At 45.3% G+C, this 25,682-nt stretch overlaps 1 protein-coding gene and 1 long non-coding RNA gene across 6 annotated transcripts in view; one reads left to right on the top strand and one right to left on the bottom strand.

Annotated features, from left to right (window-relative positions):
* The window catches only part of LOC108283453, a 150,229-nt gene extending 149,634 nt beyond the window's left edge, over positions 1-595 (bottom strand). For all 5 annotated transcript variants that reach the window (XR_005195626.1, XR_005195627.1, XR_005195625.1 and 2 more), the window contains exon 1: positions 458-595. This is a non-coding gene — a long non-coding RNA (uncharacterized LOC108283453). The remainder of the gene's footprint in view (positions 1-457) is intronic.
* The window catches only part of PARP12 (poly(ADP-ribose) polymerase family member 12), a 39,318-nt gene continuing 14,091 nt past the window's right edge, over positions 456-25,682 (top strand). The window contains exons 1-7 of the mRNA XM_017499797.2: positions 456-1,433; positions 5,364-5,499; positions 6,250-6,547; positions 8,666-8,767; positions 16,514-16,637; positions 21,224-21,419; positions 25,134-25,275. Of these exons, the coding sequence (XP_017355286.1) occupies positions 1,102-1,433; positions 5,364-5,499; positions 6,250-6,547; positions 8,666-8,767; positions 16,514-16,637; positions 21,224-21,419; positions 25,134-25,275 (1,330 nt within the window). The 5' untranslated portion in view covers positions 456-1,101. The remainder of the gene's footprint in view (positions 1,434-5,363; positions 5,500-6,249; positions 6,548-8,665; positions 8,768-16,513; positions 16,638-21,223; positions 21,420-25,133; positions 25,276-25,682) is intronic.

Here is a 25,682-nt window from a genome sequence, read left to right as displayed (position 1 = left end):
ACACACACACACACACGCACACAGCTTTTCTTTTGTTAGACATTAAAAAAAATTAATTCTTGATCATTCAACTTGATTATTGACATTTCTGTACAGCCATCTTTTCTCGTTTAGCGACACATCATGGCTGTCCTTCCAGATCCGCACACAGATTTAACGCACGCTTGTTAAATAGAACCCCAGGTGGGGTTCCCCCAGTAACACTTTCACACATAACTTATTTACTGTTCCTTTTACTTCCGGAAGATTCCGAGGAAAGATCGCTGTGTCAAAGGTCACACGCGATTTCAATTTTAATAGCTTTTCCTGGATTACTTCCCCAAACGGCTCTCACAACTTGCACTGCCCTCAGCATGTGTGAGAGGGTCCTTTGCTCTCAAGGGTCTTCTAAAATATTTGCTCAAACGTTACTTAGCAGGGGCTGGGAGTAAATGATTTGCTCTTTTAAAGGACATACCGGTTTATGTTTACGTGAAGGAAATCACTGATGCAACGAGGCGAAAGGAACATTTAAGTGCGTCTTCCTAAAGCGGAGTGATCGCTTTTGTCACTTGTTCGAGGGGTGGGGGGGGCCCATCAGTCGTCCCTGTTTCTGTGAGTCGTCTACGAAGCCCGGGCTTGGCCCCGGCGACGCCGAGCGGCTTTAACGGGCGGCGTCCAGTCGGCTCCGCCAACGCTCCCGCCACCCTCGAGGCGCCCTCTGACTGCAGGCGCTCGGAGCATCGCATCGTTAGGGGCTTCTGGTTCTTCAAACATCCGGGAAAGTCCTTTTCCGGGCCTGGGGACAAGCCCTCGAGCCGCCACAGCCCCAGCCCGAGCGCCGAGCACGAGCGCACGAGCGCACGAGCGCCCGAGCTCCCGAACTCCCGAGCTCCCGTCCGGCGCCGCACAGCTGGGGACCCTGAGGCGTAAGGCGCTGCCGCTCAGCTGCGGGTCGGGGGCGTGGCGAGGTCGCACAGGTTCTGTTTTTCGCCGGCCTGGGGTAGCTTTCGGTTTCGTTTCCCGCCGGCGCCTCTACCCCGCGAGAGCCGCCCGCCAGCTAGCGGCGGCCGCCGCCCGCGTCGCGCCACCCGTGGTCCGACGGGCGCAGTCCCCGCGGCCATGGCCCAGGCTAGCGTCGTCGGTGAGGTGACCCAGGTGCTGTGCGCGGCCGGGGGCGCCCTGGAGCTGCCCGAGCTGCGGCGCCGCTTGCGGGTGGGCTTGGGCAGCGATGCGCTGGAGCGGCTGCTGCGGGAGTGTGGGCGCTTCGTGGTGGCGGCGCGGGCGGGCGCGGGCGGCGCGACCGCGGTCCCGGAGCGCGTGGTGCTGGCCGCGTCGCCGCTGCGCCTGTGCCGCGCGCACCAGGGCTCCAAGCCGGGCTGCGTGGGGCTCTGTGCACAGCTGCACCTCTGCAAGTTCATGGTCTACGGCGCCTGCAAGTTCCTGAGAGCCGGGTAAGGCGCGGCCTCGGGCCCGGGCAGAGGCCCCGAGCGCCCCTACGCGCTTCCAGTCGGCCTGGGGTCCTACTTGAAGTTTGAGCAGACAATTCGGTGGCTCTGCCCGGCCTCGCCCCATTATTCATTAAAGCGAGCGTTTGTTGAGCACCTGCTGAGTACCTGGCACAGTGCGCGGGACTCGTCGATTGGAGTCCTCCGGACTCCTGGGGAGAGAGAGTGACTTACAAAGAACGCGATAGTGCCGGGTGGAACATCCGGTTGTGGCAGTGTGGGGTAGGGGAGAGGGAGGCGGTGGCCTAGGGGAGCTCCACGGCGCCGTGGGTTCCCCTTGCAAGCTTTGAGGGCAGACAATGAAGGCTTTCTCTGCCCAGCAGCCGGAAGGGATCTTTAAACCCCGTTCAACCCTATTTATCTGGTAACAAACTGGAAACTGCAAGCTCCCTCCCATCGCCCACAAGGTCCTGGGATACTGGTCCCTGCCCACCCGCTACCTTTCTGTGCCTGGAACACCCCCCAGCCTGGGCATTTCTGGGAACATTTGCTCTGCCTGGACTGCCCTTCCTGCTTCAGGCCTCAACCTAAAGATCACATCCCATTTGAGGGCTTTTCCTCTCCTTACTCTTGGTCACAGGGAACTGTTTATTTTTCTCGTGGCACCCAGTTCCCAGTAGAATGGAAACTCCCAGAGGACAGAAGCCCCAACTGTCTCCCCAGCACTTAGCGCCCATGTTCTGATCGTAGCACATGGTCAGTGGGATGTGTGGAAGGGATTGCTGAGGTTTATGCTGAAGGATTTGGGCCTCATCCTGAAGGTGATGGGGCGAGTCAAATGGCACGAGAGAGCACCCATCAGGTTTGCAATTTAGGTAGTGGTGTGGGTGCCAATTTAAGGGAGAATGTCATTGGGAACCGCTGGGAAGCTAGTCCAGGAGAATTCCTTCCTCCCCTCCTCCCTCCTCTCTTGCTTGCGCCCTGGTGTGTGTGTATGTGTATGTCTTAATAGAGTAGATATTTCTTGCTCATGTCAGGTCAACAGTGAGCATGGGGTGGGGGGCCTTGATCCATACAGTCATCCAGGGACCCAGGCTAACTGACCTCTGTTCTGCGCTCCTCAGCACATGGCTCTTGAGGCCAGCCTAGGTATCAAGTTCCAGTAGACGATTGCGTGGGAGGTTTTTATTTTATTTTTTTGTTTTTATTTATTTGTTTTGAATCGGAGTCTTGCTCTGTCGCCCAGGCTGGAGTGCAATGGTGTGATCTTGGCTCACTACAACCTCCCAAGAAGCTGGGGTTACAGGCAGCTGCCACCACACCTGGTTAATTTTTACATTTTTAGTAGATACGGGGTTTCACCATATTGACCAGGCTGGTCTTGAACTCCTGGCCTTGTGATCCGCCCACCTTGGCCTCCCAAAGTGCTGGGATTACAGGTGTGAGCCACCACACAGCTGAATGGGAGGTTTTTATATGCCAGGTCTAGAAGTGGTGGATTTCTTTTCACCCACATCCCATTGACCAGAAGCTGTCTTGTGACCCTGTCTAGATGCAGGGTGGCTGGGAAATGTAGTCTCTAAGAAGCAGCTTTTCAGAAATATGTAGATTAGAACTTTCCAAGGGCTATGCGAGAAATTCTGAAGAGTTGAGTCGGTGACAGTGTGGTGAGAGGACATGAGAGAGGTGAACTTTCTCAGAAACTCTTCAGTTTCTGTACCCACTGTGGCCTGGGTGTTGTAGACAAGAAAACAGGAGAGGGTTTTAGTTTTGAAGCATGCCCAGGAAGCAGCTGTCCAGGTCAGAAACTTGAGAGGAAGGTCAGGGGCCTGAGGTGCTGGGCTGGTGTGGGAGACGTTGGGTGGTGTGGCTGTGGCTGCAGCCCCAGGAGTGGATCAGATCTGAGGTAGAGCCTGAGGCCTGAAAAGAGGCTGAGGGCGGAACTCCGGGGAAATCAGCCTTCAGGGATGAGCCAGTCCCGGGGAGGCTGGGGAACAGCAGCCCAGGAGGGAGAAGGCACACAGCAAAAGGTGGTTGGACGGAGCTTCTCGTGGGAGTAACTGGTAGATCTGTTTAATGTTCATATTTTGTAAAATAAAGATGGCAGCCCTGTTCTTAAACAGTTGAATTTCTTGAACCTTCCATTTCTGAGTCACTTTGGGGAGAGTGGGTGTGGTTGGCCACACTTCTGTGCTTCCCCTGTGTCTCTTCTTGTCTTCCTGAGCCTCAGGGTCAGTGCTTTTAGAAATAGGTCATCAGTCCTGCTGCAGAGGTGGTACGTAGTCCTGGTTCCCTGACTCTTAGTCCTGTGCTCAGGAGGCGGTGAGCCCAGTGGTCTAGGGCACAGTCCCGAGAACCAGCCCACCTTGTTTCAACCTGGGCTCTGCTCCTTGCTAGCTGGTGGCTTTGGGCAAATGACTTTATCTCCAGGTCTCAGTTCCCTCATCTGCGAAGTGGGGTTAATGATATTTCTCCCCTCACAGGCTGGCTCAGGACTGAATGCGTTAACTTATAAAACATTTTGGCCGATACTTGGCAGTTGCTTATTAAATTTTAGTAGTCATTGTCATCATTAGCCATCATTACAGTTATTAGATATATTTGGCTCTGGCAGCACCAAATTATTTGCCCCTCTTCTAGAGTGTTCTTCCTTTCTCCTCTTGCTGTCTCCTCCTCACCCTTTAACTATTCCATTCAGGCTTTATGCTGTCCAGTACACTCCCCTGATTTCCTCCCCAGTTCTCTCCCAGCCCAGCCTGGCTCACGTGCCCTTCCACTCTGCTCTGACGGATTCTGACCACAGCTGAAGTTGCACTTTCCACTGCGTATCAGAGTCCTCTCTGTCTGTCACCTCCACTAGATGAGGGAAAGAGAGCTGTCAAGGATGGCTTCGGGGTTTTTGGTCTGTGCAGTGGGAGAGGGAAGTTGCCTTTTACTGAGCTGGGGATTCTGTAGGAGGTGCGGGTTTGGGGTGGATCCAGGTTTGGCATTCTTCTGAGATGTGTATTATAAGCGTGGCATAGGTGGCACAGCAGTGTCTGAGTCAAACAAATGCTGTTGATTTGACTCTTCTGGGTCCTGGTGACTCAGGCAGTCATTTAAAGGTTTATCTTGGGTTCTCAGGGCATGATGCCAGTGTCTGGCTCACCCTGGTGCTTATCAGCTGCTTGTGGATGGAAAGAATGAAGGAAGAGAGCAGAAAAAAGGGCTGGGTTCAGGGCTGTGTGTGCGCATGCCTGCATGCATGCACGTATGTGACCTATAATGATAAGATGCCATGCTCATTGATTGAGCCTGTAGTTAACTGCTTACCAACTGCTGTGCAGTGACTCCTCTTTGTCATTCTCATCAAATGCCTGCTGAGAGGTGCCATCCTGGGCCATAGACCTTGAAAGGCCCCATCTCTTCCTTGGTAAATACACGTTAGATTTTTTGTTGTTGTCTTGTAGACATGCTGGTTTTTCTCTGGTGCTTGTAAACACTGTCAGGAAGTGGTTCTGAGCAATTGTCATGAAGACTGATTTTATCAGCTTTCAGTTTGCCAGCACAGCCATGACAAAGTACCACAGACTAGGAGGCTGAAACAACAGAAATCGACTTTCTCACTGTTCTGGAGGCAAGAAGTCTGAGATCAAGGTGTTGGCAGGGTTGGCTTCTTCTGAGGCCTCTCTCCTTGGCTTGTAGATGGCCGCCTTCTCACTGTGTCCCCACATAGTCTTCCCTCTGTGTGTGTCTGTGCTCCAATCTCTTCTTATAAGGACAGCAGTCATGTGGGATTGGGGCCCACCCTATTGACCTCATTTTAACTTAATTACCTCTCTGAAGACCCTCCCTCTAAATAGAGCCATATCCTGAAGTCCTGGGAGTTAGGACTCCAACATAGGAATTTTGAGGAGACTCAATTCAACATGTAACACCAGCTCTGCTTCTTTGCAGGAAGAACTGTAGGAATAGTCACAGCTTGACAACCGATCACAACCTGAGTGTGCTGAGAACTCATGGCGTTGACCACCTGAGCTATAATGAGCTATGCCAACTCTTGTTTCAGAACGACCCCTGGCTTTTGCCAGAGGTGAGTGCCAGGGGAAGTCTGGGTTCCACACCTCCCTGGGGACGTTCCTATATCTTGGGAAATGTAATGACTGCTTGGAATGGGTGGGCCCTTGGTGGTCTCTGGTCTGGTTTACACCTTCAGGAATTTGGAATGTGGAGCAGAAGGAGCAATTGATTGAAGTTCAAGGGCCAGCTTTGCCAACAACCCAGTTCCTCAAACATCATGTATACCAGATGCCGTGGATAGCTGTGGGACTAGGGCTGGCTCTTTAACCTCTCTGAGCCTGTCAGTGTGCTCCACTGAGAAATGAAAGGGTGGTGTTTGGCCTTCTCTAAGATGCTTTAAGCCCTCAGAGCCTCTTTGACTTTGAATTGTAGAAAAGAGAGTCCAGAGAAAATGGGCCTGGGGAAGGCAGAGTTGGTAAATCAGTGGTGGAAGAGTGTAGGTAGATTGTAGAGGCTCTTAGGATGTAGCCATTTGATTTGCATTGTCTCATGAAAGGAGCAGCGCTAGTCACTTTGAAGTTCTTGGATTTTTCCCAATTGAAGGGCTGCTTCTGTGCAGTCTCCTTTCCACTTGGTTCCCATTTTAGCCAAGGGCATTTGTTAGCAGCCATCATCAAGAGTGAGGTATGTTATCGCTGTGTTCTGCGTGGATGATGGAATCACAGACTGTGAAGGCCTTTTCTCGCCAGAGGACTGGTCACTAGGGAGGTGGTGTCATGTGAGACCTTCCTGAACTGGTGTGTTTTTCCCTCTCTGTCAACAGATTTGCCAACACTACAATAAAGGAGATGGACCCCATGGCTCTTGTTCCTTTCAAAAGCAGTGCATCAAACTCCATATCTGCCAGTATTTTTTACAGGGGGAATGCAAGTTTGGCACTAGCTGTAAGAGATCCCATAATTTCTCTAATTCTGAGAATCTGGAAAAATTGGAGAAGTTGGGTATGAGCTCAGACCTGGTGAGCAGGCTGCCTTCCATTTACAGAAATGCGCATGACATCAAGAATAAGAGCTCTGCCTCCAGCAGAGTGCCTCCTCCTCAGGGCCCACAGGGGACTTCTGGTAAGGCTGGTGGGGAGGTAAGGCTGGTGGAGGTCCTGGGCTGGCGGCTCTCAGATTCCAGCTAGCCAGTACACAGAATGTGTGACTTTGGGCAAGTCTTGTGCTGCTTTTAGTAAAATGGAGTTGGCAATACTTTCCTAATAAGGCAGGGGATGGGGAGGTAGGATAAGTTGAAATCAGACATGATCAATCAAGCCATCCTAGACAAATGTGAATTGGTATTGATGGTGAGTGAATTGTGGATGGGCCTAGTCTGTGCTGAATTGGGAGACTTGGCTCCTCCCCCATGCAGTCACCCCCATCTTCACCCCAAGGGAGCATGCCCCTCAGGGAGGAACCCAAAGTTAGGAATGCTGTGCTGCACAGCTCTCGGGAGCATCCCTTGCGTTGTGTTGTTTTGATTTTACAAAATGAGTAAAAGATGCATTCCTTAATTTTGGCATTGGCCATATTCCTGACATGAATAAGTAGAGTTTTTGAGCCATTGTAAATTTGTCTGCTCCCTGCTCATCTCTGGCACCTAGGCAGTGCCTGGCCCACAGTAGGCACTCTGATGTTTGTTGAATGAATGAGTGTGCTAGGATACTTATTTTTTTTAAAGACTGTCAGGTTTAGTGACAGGCAAATTTTGAGCAGATATTTTTATTTATAAGCATTTGTTGAGTATCTGTTGTGGAGCAGATGAATAACGTGGTCCGTCAGGGAGATTATAATACACTGGCATCCATTGGATTTCACAGTACCAGCCATTGGCTGGCTGTTCTGCTATCTACTCTTTCATTCAGCACCTTGGTGTGCTTGCCACATGCTGGGCACTGTCCTGGACCCTGGTTATTCCTTGGTGAAGCTGAGACATGCCTCCCCTCAGAGCAGAATCAAACCCACTCAGTTAGCTATAGTGGTGGCTACAGTTTTAATTGAGTGCTTCCTAGAATGTCATTTGCATTCTAGGACTACCTGCAAACAAATGTACCACTCTAATTGTAGCTGACTTTTATATTTAAAAAATTGTCCTCACTGCATTTGTGGTTTTTTTACATTGTTTTCAATTATGTTTTGTTAAGTTCTTTCAGCTGCAGGAAGTCTAGAAGTAGGCAGGTTTTGTATTAAATAGATCTTTAAGAGTATCTTCAGCCTTCAATACAGTTGGATTACAGCCTTATCAGAAATGGAGGAGGGATCCACTGCTCAGTAATGTCAGGTTCAAGAGCAGTCACCGTCGTGGGGAGAGAGGGAGATGACCTTTGCGGTCCCATAGGCCTAGGTTTGGAGGCCCAGCTTGTGAAGTCTCTCAGGGGCTTAAACAAAGGAAAGGGAAGATGAATAACAAAATGACAGGTGACACTAAATAGGGATTGCAAAGTAATTTTATGTGCTCATTTGAGGGTAGCCGGGTGAGGGTAAATGTCATACGTAAAAACTCATTAGCATGGTGCTAGTAAAGGTAAACTAGAAAGGATTTATGTGCCCTTTTTATATTAAGATCCTGATAATTAACCAAAAATTAATTAAGGAGGCTTCATTTTGAAATGTGGATTTTCTATTTATTATTCTTTTCTTGGTATTAGTACCCAATTATGATAGCTCATTAATGAATATTTGCTATATGGCCTTAAATCTAGTTTACAAAAAGTAGCTCTCTGTTTGCCCTTGAGGGTCATCACAACCTTAGGCATAGTAGGAATTGTAAGATGCCTCAACATGTAAGACAGTGGTTCTCCCCTTATTACAAAAGCGTCCCAAGCTTTACCCCTAGAGGTTCTGATTCAGTCATTCTGGGGTGGAATCGGTCTAGGGCAGAATTGGGCATTTGTGTTTTTAAATGGGTCTCTTAATGAATTGGGTGGACAGCCAGAGTTGAGAAAGGAGTCCCTTCATGGAGTCCTAGATTTGGCAAGCAGCTGTGTGGCCTCAGGCTCCCAGCCTGTCCCTACAAAGCAGAGGATCCACCTGTATAGGAGCACTTTCACCCCAAACACCATAGGGCTTTGTGAGCTCACCTTGCCCACTTTTGTTTTGTGCAGAGAGCTGAATGAATCCTCTTTAACTCTCCTTTGTACCTTGAACTACTTTGACCCCATATCAGAAGCTGACATATCTTTGTGGTGTTTCTTGCAGAAAGAAAAGACAGTTCAGGTTCTGTGTCCCCAAACACTCTTAGCCAGGAGGAGAGTGATCAGATCTGTTTGTACCATATCCGGAAAAGTTGTGGCTTTCAAGGTAAGTTGGAGGAGGCTCCTTCATCCCACTTGTAGTAGGGGTAACTGCTTGTCATTTCCAGAGCTATGCTCTGAAGTCACCCCCGCCCCCCAAACCCCTTCCGCATCCAGAGAGGATCAGGGCTTGGCACTTTGGCCAATGCTGATGCTCTTTTGTTGGGCAGTAGAAGATGGTAGCTCTTTTGTTGGGCAGTAGAAGATGAGTTTTCAGAAATCAAATGTGGATGATTTTTGGGAACATAACTGGTTCATGCACCAAATGAATGTTAAGTATTGAGCCTTGGACAGCTTTGCATGAGGTCACAGACCTGCACAGGACAGGAAAGTGCTCAGTCTGGTGGGAACAAAGATAACGGTGATGATAGGCTGAGAGCTGCCTTAGAAACTGGGAAGGACTTCATTGAGACAGAAACAGTTGTATTAGCTCTTAGAGGATGAGTAGTTGTTTAAATTGGGCATTTCTTCTGTATTGATCCAGTGAACAATCCAGTGATCTTTTATCAGAAGCAGCAATTCTGGTGTGCATGTGTGTGTCTGTATTTTCACTAAACCTTTGTTTTCTTCTTAAATGCTGTCCTGGGCTTTGACTGAAGAAAGGTTTGTTCTCAAATTTGGTGACTCCTCTTAAAAAACAACCACCAAAACTTCTTGTTTCATTTTCAGTTTTTAAAACTTACCCAAGCAATTTATGAATACTTTCACTCTGTAAGAGAGTTTGGTCATACAGAGTGAGGCATGAAGTCCCTTCGTCCTTGCCCAAAGGTAAACACTTCCTGTGCGGTTGTGATAATTGTTTTACATATTTTTAAACAGATGGGAGCATGTGATAATGTTATTATTCAGCCTGCATCTTGACATTGTGTCTTAGAGAATTTTTTCCATGTCAGTATGTCAAAGTCCACATCATTTTAAAAACAAATGTGTAGTATTTGATTATAATGATGTTCCATTGAGCATTTAAGTACATGTATGTGAGTATTTCCATAGATAGATTCCAGGGAATGGAATGGTAGGTTAAAGAATATTTGCCATATATATGCATATATATATGTATTCTTTAAAAGCAATATTATTGAGCTATAGTTTACATATTATAAAGTGTACCCATTTTGAATATATAGTTCTGAGTTTTGATGAGTATATATGCTCATGTAACCATCTCTGCAATCAAGATATGGAACAATTCCCTCCCTCCAAAAACATTGTTTTATGCCCCTTTATAATTAATCCTCACCCCCTAGTCTGTCACCCCCAAGGAAGTCCCTGATCTACTTTTTGTCCCAGTAGAGTAGATTTGCATTTTCTAGCATTTCACATAAATGGACTCATACAGTGTGTTCTCTTGTGCCTGGCTTCTCTCATCAGCATGTTTTTGAGATTCAGTCATGCTGGCATATAGATCATTTGTTTCTTTTTATTGCCCAGTAGTATTCCATTGCATGATTGACTGCAATTTGTTTATCCATTCATATGTTGATGAACATTTGGCTTGTTGCTAGGTTTTGACTTTTACAAATAAAACTTCTATTAGTATGTACAAGTTTTCATGTGGATATATGTTTTCATTTCTCTTGGGTAAAGACCTAGACATAGTTGCTGGGTTATGACCTGTGGTTGATTTTGTAAGAAACTGCCAAACTGTCTTCCAAAACAGATAATAATATTTTATATTCCCACCAGCAACATATGAGAGTTTCAGTTATTGTATATTCTTGCTAACACTTGGCATTGTCTTTTAAATTTTAGCCATTCTGATCAGCGAGTGATGATGTCTCATTGTGGTTTTAATTTGCATTTCCCTGATGATTAATGATGTTTAACATTTATTTACATGTACTTTTTGGGCATTTGTGTATTTTCTGTGAAGTATCTACTCAGATCTTTTGCCTTTTTTTTTTAATATAAAAGCTTTGCACACATACACACAAAAGGGGTCTTCAAAAAGTTCATGGAAAATGCATATTATGAAAAAATTTTTGCATCAAAATAAATTCATACTAACTTGTAATAACATATCTGAACAGGATCTAGTTTGAGGCACTAAGAAGGATAAGACGTCAATTTGGAAAGAGCCCCTATCAAAGCAACATAAATTTTGCTGCAGTTGAGGCAAGAAAAAATATCAAATTTATGGTGAATCTTGGGTGGAAGAATGACAAAATCATTGATGCTTTATAAAAAAGTTTATGAGGACAATGTCCCAAAGAAATCAGTTTATAAATGAGTAAGTCATTTTAAGAAGGGATGAGAGAATGGTAAAAATGGAGCCATCCACATCAATTTGTGAGGAAGAATTTAAGTTTGTTTGTTCCTTAATTGAAGAAGACCCATGATGAACAGCACAAACAGTAGCCAACACTACACATCTTGATTGGTTCAGTTTTTACAATCTGCCAGAAAAATTAAAAATTAAATTTGAGCAATCTTTCTACTCTGTGGGTGCCAAAACCATTCTGCCTGGATCAGCTGCAGACAAGAGCAGAACTTTCAATGGAAATTTTAAACAAGTGGGATTAAGATCCTGAAGCATTTCTCTAAAGAATTGTAACAGAAGATGGAACATGTCTTTACCAGTAGGATCCTGAAGACAAAGCACAAAGCAATGGCTTCCAACAGGAAAGTGGCCCAGTCACAGCAGTGGTCAGGAGCAGAAGTCACAGCAGCAGTTTTTTGGGATGGTCAAGGCATTTTGTTTGTTGACTTTCTAGAAAGAGCAATAACATCTGTTTATTATGAGAGTGTTTTGAGAAAGCCAAAGCGTTAGCAGTAAAATGCCTAGGAACGCTTCACCAGAGGGTCCTTCCCTACCACCACAAGGCTCCTGCTCATTCCTTATCAATCAAACAAAATTTTGCAAGAGTTTCAATGAGAAATCTTTAGGCACCCACCTCATAGTCCTGATTTTACTCTTTCTGACTTCTTTTCATTTTCTAATCTTAAAAAATCTTTAGGCCAGGCATGGTGGCTCATGCCTGTAATCCCAGCACTTTGAGAGGCTGAGGCAGATGGATCACTTGAGGTCAGGAGTTTGAGACCAGCCTGGCCAACATGGTGAAACGCTGTTTCTACTAAAAATAAAAAAAATTAGCTGGGTTTGGTTGGCACATGCCTGAAATCACAGCTACTAGGGAGGATGAGGCAGGAGAATCGCTTAAACACAGGAGGCAGAGGTTGCAGTGAGCTGAGACCATGCCATTGCACTCCAGCCTGGGCAACAGGAGTGAAACTCTAAAAAAAAACAAAAAATCTTTAAAGGGAACCCATTTTTCTTCAGTTAAAAATGTAGAAAAGACTGGATTGACATGGTTGAATTTCTAGGACCCTCAGTTCTTTATGGATAGACTAAATGGCTGGTATCATCTTTTACAAAAGTGTTCAGGACAAAAGTATAAAAGATGATACCAGCTATTTAGTCTATCCATGGAGCTTATCTTGAGAAGTAAAGTTTATAATTTTGTTTTTATCTTGTAATTCAATTTTCCATGAACTTTTTGAAGTCTACTTATATATGTAATATTAACACAGAATTGGGCAGCCATCATTATAGGCAATATGAAAACATTTCAACAGCCTCAGAGTAACCCCATCCTCATTAGCAGTCAACTGCCATTCTTCCCTCCCCCTAGTTTCTGATGACTACAGATGGAGGTTCCATCTCTATAGATTTGCTTGGATATTTTTCATATAAATGGAATCATACAGTATTGGTCTTTTGTGACTGTTATACCCGGTTTTATTGGGTTATTTGATCTCTTACTATTGAGTTGTGTTTTGCATATGATTTATATTGAAGATAGATTCTCCCAGTCTTTCATGTTTATTTCCTTTTTTTTTTAAATCCATTTATTTAACTTTAGGTGCATACTATATCTGGCATTTCTCCCCATGTTATCCCTCCCCATCATGTTTATTTCCTTTCTAATGTATTTTGAAGAACAGGTATTTTAATAGTGATGTCCAGATAATATTTTTTTCTTTTATGGTTTGTGCTTTTTGTATCCTAAAAATATTTGCCTATTTTAAAACTACGAAATGTTTCTCCTATAGTTTTTTCCTAGAAGTTTTAGAGGCAAGGCGTGTAGGTTAAAATCTAGCTGTGAATGCTTGTTACCTTAACTCTGATCATTCTCTCCTTAGGTATCACTGCTTCTGTGTGAGTTGCTGCCTCTCTTCAAATTGTTTTCCTCGTATGTTGAGTGATTCTTGGTTGTCTGTCACATTGGTGCTTGAGAATCCCATATGCCTATTGGTTGAGTTCCACAGGGCTGATTTGGATTCCAGGCCCTCATTCTAGTGATGGTGGGGAAGAGGCAGTAGGCCTTGCTTGGTGGAGTGGGCGGCTGGCATGCAGCCTAGGACTGGAGCGGGGGCTTTGGTGATCATCTCATTTGCTTTTCTCTGGCTCTAACCCTTATATTCACACTTAGTTTAACTGGGAAGCACATAGCAACTTGCTTCACACAAGCAAATTAGGGCAAGGGAGTACCTGTGCCGGGGCTCCCATTATTCTCACTGGGATTGACCTGGGTATCTTTCTTGCTCCTCTTTCATCTGACTCGGAATCCTTGATGACCCCAGATCTTTTCTACTTCTGTCTTCTGCATGTTTTATCTGCATTTTTCTCTCTCCTTTTTATATCAATTTGATTCTCATTGCTCCACAGTTTTAGCAATTCTTGAATAATTCTGGTCTTTTGTTGCTACTTTTTATTGTTTTCCGGTGCTTTTGGATTTATTCTTCTCTCTGGCCTGTTATTTCAAGGACAATAGGGAGGAAGGGCAGGAGTGGATATGGTGTTTTGTCTGCCAAATTGATTTGATTTCAGTGACTCATTTCCTAGAAAGCCTAGATCTTGGAATGCCAGAGTGAGGTGGGGAACATTAGAAGGAGGAAAAAGAAGTTGAGAAAGGGGACAGGAAGACCAGGACAAGGGAAGGGACCTTATGTCTCTACCGCTGTACTGGGACTAGGCCCTGACCAGGCTGCAGTGGTCTATGTGGTGCCTCCTTTCCTGGACACCTTCTAGCTGTGAACAGTGTGGTCTGTAGCTCAGCTTTGATTCAGAATGGAAGCCTCAGGCCTGCTGTTTGATTATAGTGCCTTCCCCTGGTCCCCATGTCCCTCCCAGGGACACATCCGCCCCGGAGGGCCCTATGGAGTGTACCTTCCCCAGGATGTGCCTGCTTGCAGGGAGAGTCTGTCTCAGGCTGTTCATAGTTCACCTGTGCCTGGGGTTTGTAGGTATATAGCATCTGAATACTGAGATGTTCTGGGAAGGTCTTCTGCTCTCATCCCTGATCATTTCCTGTAGTGTCTTCCAGGGAGAGAACAGGAACTCTGGTTTGTCATGACCTTGGACCATAGCTATGGTCTTATCTCCTCTGGCACAGCCCTTTAATTACCTGTTGTGTACACACCTGGTTGAGAGAGTCCAAGAGGTTCCCTGACCTAGTGAACTGTCCATATTCAAATGGGACAAGTCAGGAGATCTTCAGTCCCTGGTGTGGCTATGTCCAGCCTTGTTGAATTTAGAGGAGAGTTTCCTTGCTTGAGTGTTCCCACCTTGTTCCTTCAGTCCTCTTGGCTTGGCACTCTCTTCTGCCCTGTCTGCTTGGCCCCATGCCTGGTCTATGACAAGCCCAGGTAGCCTCCCACCCTCCTCCATGATACTTCCCCCACCGTGCAGAGCCTGGGAGAGAAGTGACATTGAGATGTGCCCAAAAGAATGCCCACAATTTTAGAAAATTTTAATTTTTTTCTAGTATCAAATTAGTTTCATTATTATTTTGAAATATGAATTTAAAATGTACAAAGGATGCTCAGTAAGAAATAAGTTCCCCTCACACCTGTTTTCTCCAGAACTCAGGTCCCCTCCAAGAAACAGCCGTAATTATCCATTCCTTGAATATCCTCCCATCAAGAATTTATACCTATACAAGGGTATGTGTCTGTTCAGTTTCCTTCTTACATAGGCACACTATCTTGACTTTCTATCTTTTTTCATTTAATTCGATATGTAATTTTTTGGAATATATTATATCTTCTTGTGGTTCAAAGTTCAAAACATGCCAAAATGACAGAAGTCTTCACTCATAACTTTGTCTCTAGCTACCAACTTCCCTCTGCAAGAAATCATGTGCATATGTGTGTGTTTAGTCAGAATATTTCTAATCTTATTTTTTTTCTATTTTTTACCCAAATACAGGCATTCTGCACCTTGTTCTCTATCTTTCTGTCTTAAAGCATGTATCTTGGAGGTAGCCGCATGTCACAATGCAAAGAGCTTCTCATTCTTTTTCTCTCCTTACTCCCTGTCTGCTCTTGATGCTCCTCTGTGTGGATGTAGCAGAACCTCACATAGGCTGTGGACAGGTAGGGAGAGATGTGGGTAGCGTTCCAGGTGGTGGCAGGTACCAGCAAAGGCAGGGCAGGCAGCATGTGCTTGGAGTGATGGGAGAAGTGAGGATCTGGCTGCCCAGGAGGAAAATGGGGATAGTGAGGGGAGCAGCTCACTGGAAGCTGTAGGTCTGGGCCATTGTGTGGATGTTGGTGGGAGCGTATTGAGGAAGGAGTGAACATGTTAGCCAGAAGAGACCCAAGAAGCCTGTAACCATGCTGCTGACCTGCCTTCAGTTGGATGTGTTGGAGTTGGGATGGATTTATGGTAGAGATGAATCTGGCTCCATCTTTGATGTGATCTCTGCCCATCCACCTGCCACGTGGAGAGTGATATTGAGCAGTCACACTGCCCCCTGCATTGATGAGACCTTTGACCTTCTTGTGATCAGCATCTTACTCTCATAAAATAACATTCATAGATGATATAAACCACCAACATACATATTTCTAAAAACATTACCAGATGTGGTGGCTCATGTTTGTAATCCCAGCACTTTGGGAAGCCGTGGTAGGTGGATCACTTGAGGCCAGGAGTTCAAGACCAGCCTGGCCAACATGGTGAAACCCTGTCTCTATAAAAAATACAAAAATTAGCTGGGTGGTAGTGCACACCCATAATCCCAGCTACTCAGGAGGCTGAGCCTGGGAGGTTGAGGCTGCCGTGAGCCATGATTGTGCCCGTATGCCCCAGCCTGGGTGACAGAGTGAGACCCTGTCTCAAAAAACAAAAAAAAAGTAAGATCCTGGTAAAACCTGAGACATAAGGAAAATGTATGTCTTAGTCCATTTTCTGTTACTTATAACTGAATACCTGAAACTGGATAATTTATAAAGAAAAGGAATTTGTGTCTTAGCTTTATGGAGGCTGAGAAGTTGAGGGTCAAGGGCATCTGATGGGGGCCTTCTTGCTGGTGGGACTGCAGAGGCCTGAGGTGCTGCAGGGCATCACATGGCAAGGGGGTTGACCATGCTAGCTCAGGGCTTGCTTCCTCTTATAAAGCCACCAGTTGCACTCTCATGGTAACCCATATACCCATTACTCCATTCATCTATGTCCCAGTCACCTCTTAAAGGCCTTACCTCTCAATCGTATCACATTGGGGATTAGGTTGTAACATGAGTTTTAGAAGGGACAGACATTTAAATCATAGCAATGTACATAATAAAATACAAAAAGTGTTTCCATATCTCAATGCTCAGGCAGGCCTGCACTGAAAAAACAGACCCCATCACACATTTCCAGAATGTTCCCAGGTCAGTGGGCAGGACCATACTTGTTGACAACCACAAGGCTAGGGCATGCTGTGTATTGCCAAGCTATCTCACTCCTTTATGTTTTTTATTTTAGATAAATGCAATAGAGTTCATTTCCATTTGCCGTATCGATGGCAATTCTTGGATGGAGGCAAGTGGAAGGATTTGGACAAAATGGAGCTTATTGAAGAGAAATACTGCAATCCCAGAATAGAAAGGTAAGAAATATGTGTCTTGTCTCTGCTTTGTGCCTGGCCTTCTGTGTGCAGTGAAGGCAGTTTTGCTTTTGGTGGCTCTGTTCTCCCACTTCTCTCCTTCCAGAGAGGAGCAATGGGAAAAGGAGAAGATGGTACCAAGACCAAGTATTAAGTTCTCAATTATTTGGTGCTGGAATTGATCAAGTACATATGTACTCATTATTACAGAAAAGTGAAAGGTGATCATTTCTGTTTGTGAAATTTTAGCCTTTGGCCTATATAGCCATACTGCTGAACTGCTGTTTATGGTTTAACCTTTAACTTTTTTGATTTTTCCAGTCATGTCCTAGTATTTTCCCTCAATTCAGAGGAAATAGGGAATTCCCAGATAGCCTTCTTTTAAAATACTTAATATATTTTGCATTGAGCTTGCTTAAATATGTTGCCAAGAAGAGAATTAGAGCCTACTTTTTGAGTGTATAAAATAAATTTGCACTTAGAGTGCAATTATGTGCAAATTGCTATTGGTAAAGTATGTGAAACCAATTACTCCCATTAGGAGGATTAAATGGCTCACATACCAACCCTGGTCTTTCTTTCTGAGGCAAAATTTAAGCACAGTGAAGAGCCCAGATATTAAGCATACAGTTCAGTGAGTTTTGACAAATGCATACACTTATGTAGCTAGCATTCTGATTGAGATATGGATCATTTGCCTTACCCCATCTCCTCATGCCTCCTTCCAGTCAGTGCTCACTCCCATCGCTCACCACAGTTCTGACCTCTGTCACCTGAGACCTCTGTCTTGCCTTTTCTTGAACCTCATATAAATAGAACCACACAGTATGTACTGTTGTGTCTGGCCTCTTTCACTCAGATTCTCCACCCTCCAAATGGGCAAACTGTAAAGAAAGATACTTCCCAACAGAGGAAGCACAAATGGCCAGTAATGGGTGGATCTGGATTTATATCTGCCACTCATCATAATTGTTGCTGTGATCCACGTTTTGTATATTTTTCTCTTTTTGATCTTCTGTTAGATTTTTTTCCTCATTTGGCCTTTTCTCCTTTATTTGTTTGGAAATTATATACTGAATTTTTATTTTTTCAGTGGCTGCCCAGGAAATCTAAACAGACTCTTTATCTTAGCAGACTTTTAGTGTAACAACTTAAGCTAATCAGTGCCTCTTGTCATTCTCTCAAACAATGAAAGAACCTTGGACACTTGAATTCTGACTAGTTTCATTCAAACTTATTTACAAATTATATGCATTTGACCAGGTTATTTAACCTTATTTTACCTCAGTTTTACTCTATGTTAAGTAGATAAAATAATGGTTTCTACATCATCAGGTTATTTTGAGAATTAAATAGTTAATATACATAAAACACTCAGAACAGTGCCAGGCACATAAGATGTGGGTCGAAGGCAGCAGCTCATGCCTGTTATCCCAGTGCTTTGGGAGGCTGAAGTGAACAGATTGTTAGAGGCTGGGAATCCACGACTAGCCTGGGCAACAGAGAGTGACCCTGTCTCTATGAAACATTTTTTTAAAAATTAGCTGAGCATGGTGATGCATGCCTGTAGTCCCAGCTACTCAGGAAGCTGCAGAGGGAACTCCATTTCAGCCCAGGAGTTTGAGGCTGCAGTGAGCTGTGATTGCGTCACTGTACTCCAGTCTGGGTGACAGCTAGATCTTGTCTCTATGTAAAAAAAAAAAAGATGCACTGTATGTATTACTGCTATAGTATTTTTAATTTCAGGGGTTAGAAATTCATATTGTTTTAGGCAGTCAGTATTTATTTAAACTTACACAATTATTTTGTTTCTTACTCACCATTCCTTTGCTCACACTTCTGCTTGTTTATCATTTTCCTTCTTTAAGTTCCTCTGTTGGAGGTTGCTTTATTGCGAGTTTGGAGGTAATTGTGTTTTTTGTTAGTCTGAAAGAGTTTTTATTTCCTTCTCATTCTTGAAAGATAGGTTTACTGGGTATTCTCTCTCAACTCTTCAAAGATTATTTCATTGTTGTCTGGATTCCATTGCTTCTACTTAGAAGTTAGCTATCAGCCTAAATCGAGACGGTGTTAGTTCATTTCTTAGGGCTGCTATAACAGGTTACCATGAACTTGATGGCTTAAAACAACAGACGCTTATTTTGTCACAGTTCTGGAGGCTAGAAGTCCAAACTGAAGGTGTTAGCAGGGCCATACTCTGTCTGAAGGTTTTATAGGCAGATCCTTTCTTGCCTCCAGGATTCTGATGCTTAGAAATCCTTGGCATGCCTTGGCTTGTAGACACATCATTCCAATCTCAGCCTCTGTTGTCACGGGACATTCTCCCATGTGTCTGTGTTTAAATTTCCCTCGTCTTAAAATGACATCAGTTTTGGATTAGGGTCCACTCAAATCCAGTATGATGTCATTTTAACTTGATCACATCTGCAAAGACCCTGTTTCCAAATGAGATCACATTCACAGGTACCAGGGGTTAGACCTTTAACATATCTTCTTGGGGACACAGTTCAGTCCAGTATAGTTGATAGTCTGTTTCTTCTCTCCAGTTGCTTTTAATATCTTGTCATTCTTTGGTGCCGTGCAGTTTCACCAAGATCTGTGTGTGGATTTAAAGAATTTGTGCAACTCATGTTTTGTTGTGCTTTCTGAGTTCCTCAGCCATGATCTCCTTAAGTATTCCTTCTCTGGAATTATCATTAGATATATGGTGAGGTCTTCCCACTTTATCTTTTATGTCTTCTAACTTCTCTTTTATTGTCTTTCTAAACGCTGCTGGATTTCTTCCCCTCAGGCTCTCAGTTCATTACTTCACCCTCTTCTGAGATGCAGTGTGTCCTATCAAAGTATGATTTTAAAATTTCAATTAATTTACTTACTTTTAAAAGTTCTAAGGCTGGGCGTGGTGGCTCACGCCTGTAATCCCAGCACTTTGGGAGGCTGAGGAGGGTGGATGGCTGGAGGCCAGGAGTTCAAGACCAGTCTGGCCAACATGGTGAAACTCTGTACAAAAAAAATACAAAAATTTGGCGTGGTGGTGCATGCCTGTTATCCTAGCAACTCCTTGGGAGGCTGAGGCAGGAGAATCGCTTGAATCTGGGAGCTAGAGATTGCAGTGAGCTGAGATTGTGCTACCGCACTCCAGCCTGGGTGACAGGGCGAGACTCTGTCTCAAAAAATAAAAAATTAAAATAAATAAATAAAAAAGGAAAAGAGGAAAAAAAGTTTTGGAGGGAGTGGAAGGAGAAAGAAAATAATAATGAAAAAAGTAAAAGCTCTATTTTTTTTCTTTAAGTTTACCCAATTTTGATAGTCTGTTGATTCTTACTCATACTTTTGATGCTCAATTCCTTTTTAAAAAACACATCACATATATTTGCGTTTAAGAATACTAATGTTAGTAGTTCATGGTGATCTGATTTTGTTTTTGCTGACTTTTGCTCATAGTGTCTCTGTTTCCACGTTTTGTGACTTACTTGATTTGACCTCATGTTTGATGGAAATTTCTTTAGAAATTTTTTTGAGGCCTGAGTTGAAGGTCAGTTCCTCCAGAGGAATTTGTGTTTGCTTCTATGAGAAGTGCTACCCTGGGTCATCTTTGCAACTAATAATCACAAAATGTGAACCAGGCTAAAACTTCTGTGAGGCTTGAATGATTTATGAGTTCTCGGAAGAATTTTTTCCTCCTTTATCCAGAACCAACATTAATATAGGCAGGTTTCCTTGCCAGATGTCTTTGCAAGGCAAGTCCCCTCTCCAGTCCCCCTTTACTAAGGTGGGTCATCTTTTTAGGGTCCTGGTTTTATGCAGAGATATCTCTTTTGAGATTCAGCCTCTTGCCTTACTCAGACCCCGCATTTGTTTCCTGTTTCCCCTTTGTGGCTGAAGCCTAGGCTCCCTGTCATTACTCATAGACACTGCCCTGCGATAGCTCCTGGCTGTTGCCCTCTCCTCCCCTCCCCTCCCTTCCCCTCTCCAGTTTCCTACCTTTCCTTTGGTTTTCAGGCAGTACTGCGTTTAGAAAGGGAGTGTGTCCTGGTGGCTCAGGTGCAGGCTGTGCAGCCCAACTGCCCACCTGAAAGGCCAGCTGTCGCACTGACTAGCTGTTTGACCTTGAACCGCTTTCTTCACCTTCTTGAGCTTCTGTTTTCTTGTCTGTGAAGTGGAGATAATAGTCTCAATCTCATAGGGTTATGAAAATGTCATCTCCTAATACATATAAAATACTTAATGCAGGGTCTGGTCACACAATAAACAGCATGTGTTAACTATTGTTTTTTTTGTCTTCTAAGGACTTCCCTTTCTTGCCAGCTCAGCAGTGCATTTAAAAAAAAATGTTTTAACCAGCATCTTCTGCATTTTGTACTGAGAGGAGTTTTCATCATAACCAGTCTTCCACATTATCTTGATTTTGATACCTTTATACCTCCAAACTGATCTGAAAAAGCAGTTTCCCCTACCTCTGGAAACTTTTTCTAAAATGCGCATGTCATATTTACTATTCATGCCTTCCAGCTGTGTGTTCTCAAGCTCAGGGACCTGTGTCTGCTTGGCTGGTGGGATTTTTAGCCTGCTTCTGCTTTCTTTTGTAGGATCCTGTGCCCTGAGTCACCGGGTGCCGTTCACATCGATTGTCTGAACTTTAACTCCATGACTTTCGGTGCTACCCAGGCTCGCCGCCTCTCCACGGCCTCCTCTGTCACCAAACCTCCACACTTCATCCTCACCACTGAGTGGATTTGGTACTGGAGTGATGAGTTTGGTTCTTGGCAGGAATATGGAAGACAGGTAAGTGTGATGGAAAGAGGATGAGTGTTTTGTCCTAAGGACCTGTAAGGGTGGAGCCAAACAAGAACCCCGGTATTGTTTTCTGGGGCATCCGTGAGAGAGCCGAGGATCCCCAGGTCCCAGTGTGACTCACTTGCTTTGGGAGAATTATGGCAAAAATAGATAAGTTGGAGTTTATTTGTATGAGCTTTCATCTTTGAAGAGCTTCCATCTGTTGGCTTATGAGAACTGAATGACAAATTTGTGGTGCGATCAAGCTTCTTCATTGGTTTGATTAAATAGGATAGAAAGTTGCTTCTCTTGTTGAACAGGTAACTTAATCCCAGAGCTGGTGTGTGTGTGTGCAAGGGTGTTTGTGTAGCTGTGGTACAGAGGTAAAGGCTTTTCAGACCGGTGACCGGTTGTCTGCCATTTCTGCCACTTTAAAGAAGGTAGGCAAATATAAGAAAATTGATTTATATCATGTATAGATTTGGAATTCAAGTCAAATAACAAAAACTAGCTGATGTCAATTAATTCACAGGTGTTTGTGGATGAGTCAGATTAAAGGCAGTCCGCTGCTCACTTATAGAAGTACAAGTTTAAGCTGGGCATGGTGGCTCATGTTTATAATCCCAGCACTTTGGGAGGCCAAGGCGGGTGGATCACTTGAGGTCAGGAGTTCAAGACCAGCCTGGTCAACATGGCAAAACCCCGTCTCTACTAAAAATACAAAAATTGGCCAGACATGGTGGCACACACCTGTGATCCCAACTAGTCAGGAGACTGAGGTATAAATGAGAATCACTTGAACCTGGGAGGTAGAGGTTGCAGTGAGCAAAGATCATACCACTGTACCCCAACCTGGGCAAAAGAGTGAGACTCTGTCTCAAAAAAAAAAAAAAGAAGTATAACTTAGGGAAGGCACCATTGATAACACCCCTCTCCAAAATGAAAATTGATAGGTATTTGTAATCTTCGGGGTTGTAAGAGGCTATCATGAAGCTTTAGTTTCTTGTTCTTAACTGCACCCAGAATGCCTTTTTCCTCTGGTGACACTTTAAGCTCCATGAGGGCAGGGACTTTTTCTTTTGCCCCATTGTATCCTTTGTGTAGAATGATGCATAGCTGGTCCTCAGGAAATAGACATTGGCCGTTCGAAGGGGGAGGGTGTTGCTGATAGTGTCTGCTGGTCAGCTGGAGATGGTCACTCTCAGCGATGGCCTCACTGCCTCACATTCCTTCCTCTCCCCTCTGTTCACCTGCTCCCCTCTTGCCAGCACCAGCCCTCCTTGCTTGCTGCTCTGTCCTGCCTGCCTTTCCTACCTGTCTCCCTTTCATGGGTGGCCTGAGACTCTCTCCTACCTGCCCTGTGGGCCTCGTCCAGGTAGGCTCTCTGGGTTTGGTCAGGAGTGTGAGGGGAAGAGGCTGTGGCCTGGCATGGAGGACGGGGAGAGGACAACTGTCCCATCACACTTTGTGAATCCCAGCTTTCCTTGTGACGAGATGGAGGGACAGATGGCAGGCGCAAGGCACTTAGCACATGTGACCATCACTTTCATTTTGTTTGGGGATCTGCCTGGCTTCTTGGGGGAGACCCCTGGTTGCTGAATGAGATGACACAGGGCTCTGGGCAACCCATGCAAAAGTAGGGTTCCCTGGTGGTGTTTTCAGATCGAGTCATCACAGCTCTGTGGGCAGGGCCTTTCTCCTCCAGCCAACCAACACCTGGAGCTTCCCCCTTTCTCTCCTGTGCTCCTCCTCCTTTGTGGCAGTGCAGAAACTCATCGCAAGCAGTTTGAGAATCTCTGGGGAGGAACAGTGTGTGGATGTTATTGATACGCCACGTGGTGGTGGGGGCGTAGTAACACGTGTAGGCCTGGCGGCCTCAGGCTGGACGGCCTAGGATGATCTGGTTCTTCTCGTCCTCCCTTTCCTACACGTTTCTGGTGTAACCCCACATTTGGGTTTCTTTTTTAGTTTTCTGCTAATTGCCACTTCAAAACAGTTTTCTCTTGATTCCCAGAAAAGCTAAGATTTTTCTGTCTGAGCCCAGGAAGTACTCCAACATCTCACATCAAAAAGAGATACCTGCTGGTCCTGCCATAGGACACGTGGGAATCTGTCATTCCTTCCACATCCGACTGGTGCCTCCAGGAGCTAAACCCAGACCTTTCTCAGCCTCACACATGATGTGGCTGCCATTGTTAGTTTCTCCTTCCAAACATCCCACTGGGGGCAAAAAATCCTTTGCTTTTTGCTTTCTGCTCATCCACCTGTATCTTCCCTCCCGCTGTGACCACCCATCTGCAGCGATTCTGACTGGAGGCCTGGGGCAGGGGCAGGATGCCGGCCTCTGACTGCTGCTTCTCCTCTCTGTTTCGCTGGCTCCCCACTTCATTTCCTCAGGCCCAAAGGGGAGGGATTGTTTTCTTTTCCTTTCCCCTTGTTGTCTGAAAGGGATTTTTATGCCACATCCTTTTCCTCCCAGACTCTAGTATAATGGTTTGGTTTTGAAGGAGGAGAGTTCAGAGAGAGAAACTTAGGCACCAGTATGACACTGTAAACTAGGAGGCTGCTTTACAAACCATTATACCTCTTATTCCTGCCCTTCATGGCCCTTATGGGGCCACCTCATTGTTGTCCCTTGGGCTTGGGCCTGGCTCATGTCTTTTTCTTCCAAGAAGCCTTTGCTGGATCAGACCCTTCCTTGGTCATTCTTAGTTGCCCCACTCAGAGTCTAGAGCACCCATGAGACCTGTGTGGGACCTTGTGTTTGACGCTTTGAAATGTCTGCATACTTTTTGTTCCTCTCCTCCATTGCTGGGCTCAGTTGCCCAGAGGCATGGGTGAATCTTGTCTCACTTGTTGTTCGGCTGGTAGCACCTAAAGCTTGTGACCTAGGAAGACTAGGATGGCAGCAGTAGGGGGAATAGGAAAATTGACAGGGACAGAAGGAGTTAATTACAGGTTCAATAACTTTGATTTTAGTTGTCAACATAATGTCAAATTTAATAAGAACAGTATGATAGTAACATTTATTGAGTATGTTTTGTTCCGGGCACTGTACTAAGTGCTTTGCATGCCTTACTTAAATAATTTCTCCAACCCTGTGAGGATGATATATAAAGGGATGAATATGGCGTAAGTATTATTATTATTCACATTACAAGCTTGAGATAACAGAGGCTCAGGGAGGTTAAGATAACTTGCCAAAGTTACAGAGCCAGCAGGTTTGGGAGCCAGAATTTAAACTCAGTCTAACCTAAGGTATGAGATTTCCTGTAGCTAATTGTAGAAGGAGAGGGATTGAAATGGATAATTAAAAAAATAGAAGAATGCTCCTAGGGACCAGAAAAAGAAAACCACAAGGAAGAGGACCGAACTCTGATTCAGGATGGTGGGAACATGAATAGACGGGTAAGAGGAGCCTGGCCCGGGCTGTCCAGTCAGGCAGCACTCAGGAAGTTGCTGTTGCTCTTCCACCAGCATTTGAGCTGCTGTTGCGTCCTCCGTCCTAGGTGACTTGAGCACCCTCCCTTCTGTTGTTCCCATTCCTGTCGTCCTGCTTGGCAGGACCCATATTTGCTGCCTGCCTTGTGTTTGCTAGGGCAGCTTCAGGAGACAGTCACTGTCCACCGTGAGCCTGTCTGAAATGTGGCGTGGGTGCCACCAGTGTCTTTCCTCATCACCGCTGGTTCTTGCCTTCATAAAGTGTCTGACTTTCCCTCACAGGGCACAGCACACCCCGTGACCTCTGTCAGCAGCAGCGATGTGGAGAAGGCCTACCTGGCCTACTGTGCACCGGGGTCTGCCAGCCAGGCAGCCACCCTGCAGTTCCAGGCTGGAAAGCACAACTACGAGTTAGACTTCAAAGGTATCCTCTGCCCCTGCCCTCACCCCGCAGAGCCTGTCTGTGTTGGCTCTGTCTCTCCACCTTAACCCTGGAGGAGCTGTGTGTACACACCAACGGCCTGGGTGGGTACAGGAAAGAAAAGCAAGGTACACCCTTGTAGAACGGGAGACAGACCCGGAAACAGATGACACTGGCCCTGTGCAGTTGAGGAAGAGCTGCATCAAGGGTGTGAGGAGAATGGACCCCAGGAGGAGCAGGAGCCCCAAGTGTGGAGGACAAGCAGGGTCAGCATGCATGCAGTATGGTTATCCTGCTGTGTCCGAGGACTAACCTTAGTCCCTGACAGGTGTCACAGCAGCTCCGCTGTACAGTGTCTGCTTTTCACTGCCTGCTGTGGCAGTGCTGCTGCCATCTTTTTTTTTTTTTTT

This window comes from Cebus imitator, unplaced genomic scaffold (assembly GCF_001604975.1).
Source record: "Cebus imitator isolate Cc_AM_T3 unplaced genomic scaffold, Cebus_imitator-1.0 Scaffold260, whole genome shotgun sequence".
In the NCBI taxonomy this organism is placed as follows: domain Eukaryota; kingdom Metazoa; phylum Chordata; class Mammalia; order Primates; family Cebidae; genus Cebus; species Cebus imitator.
Note: the sequence above shows the minus strand (reverse complement) of the source record. Positions and strands in the feature narration are given on the sequence as shown.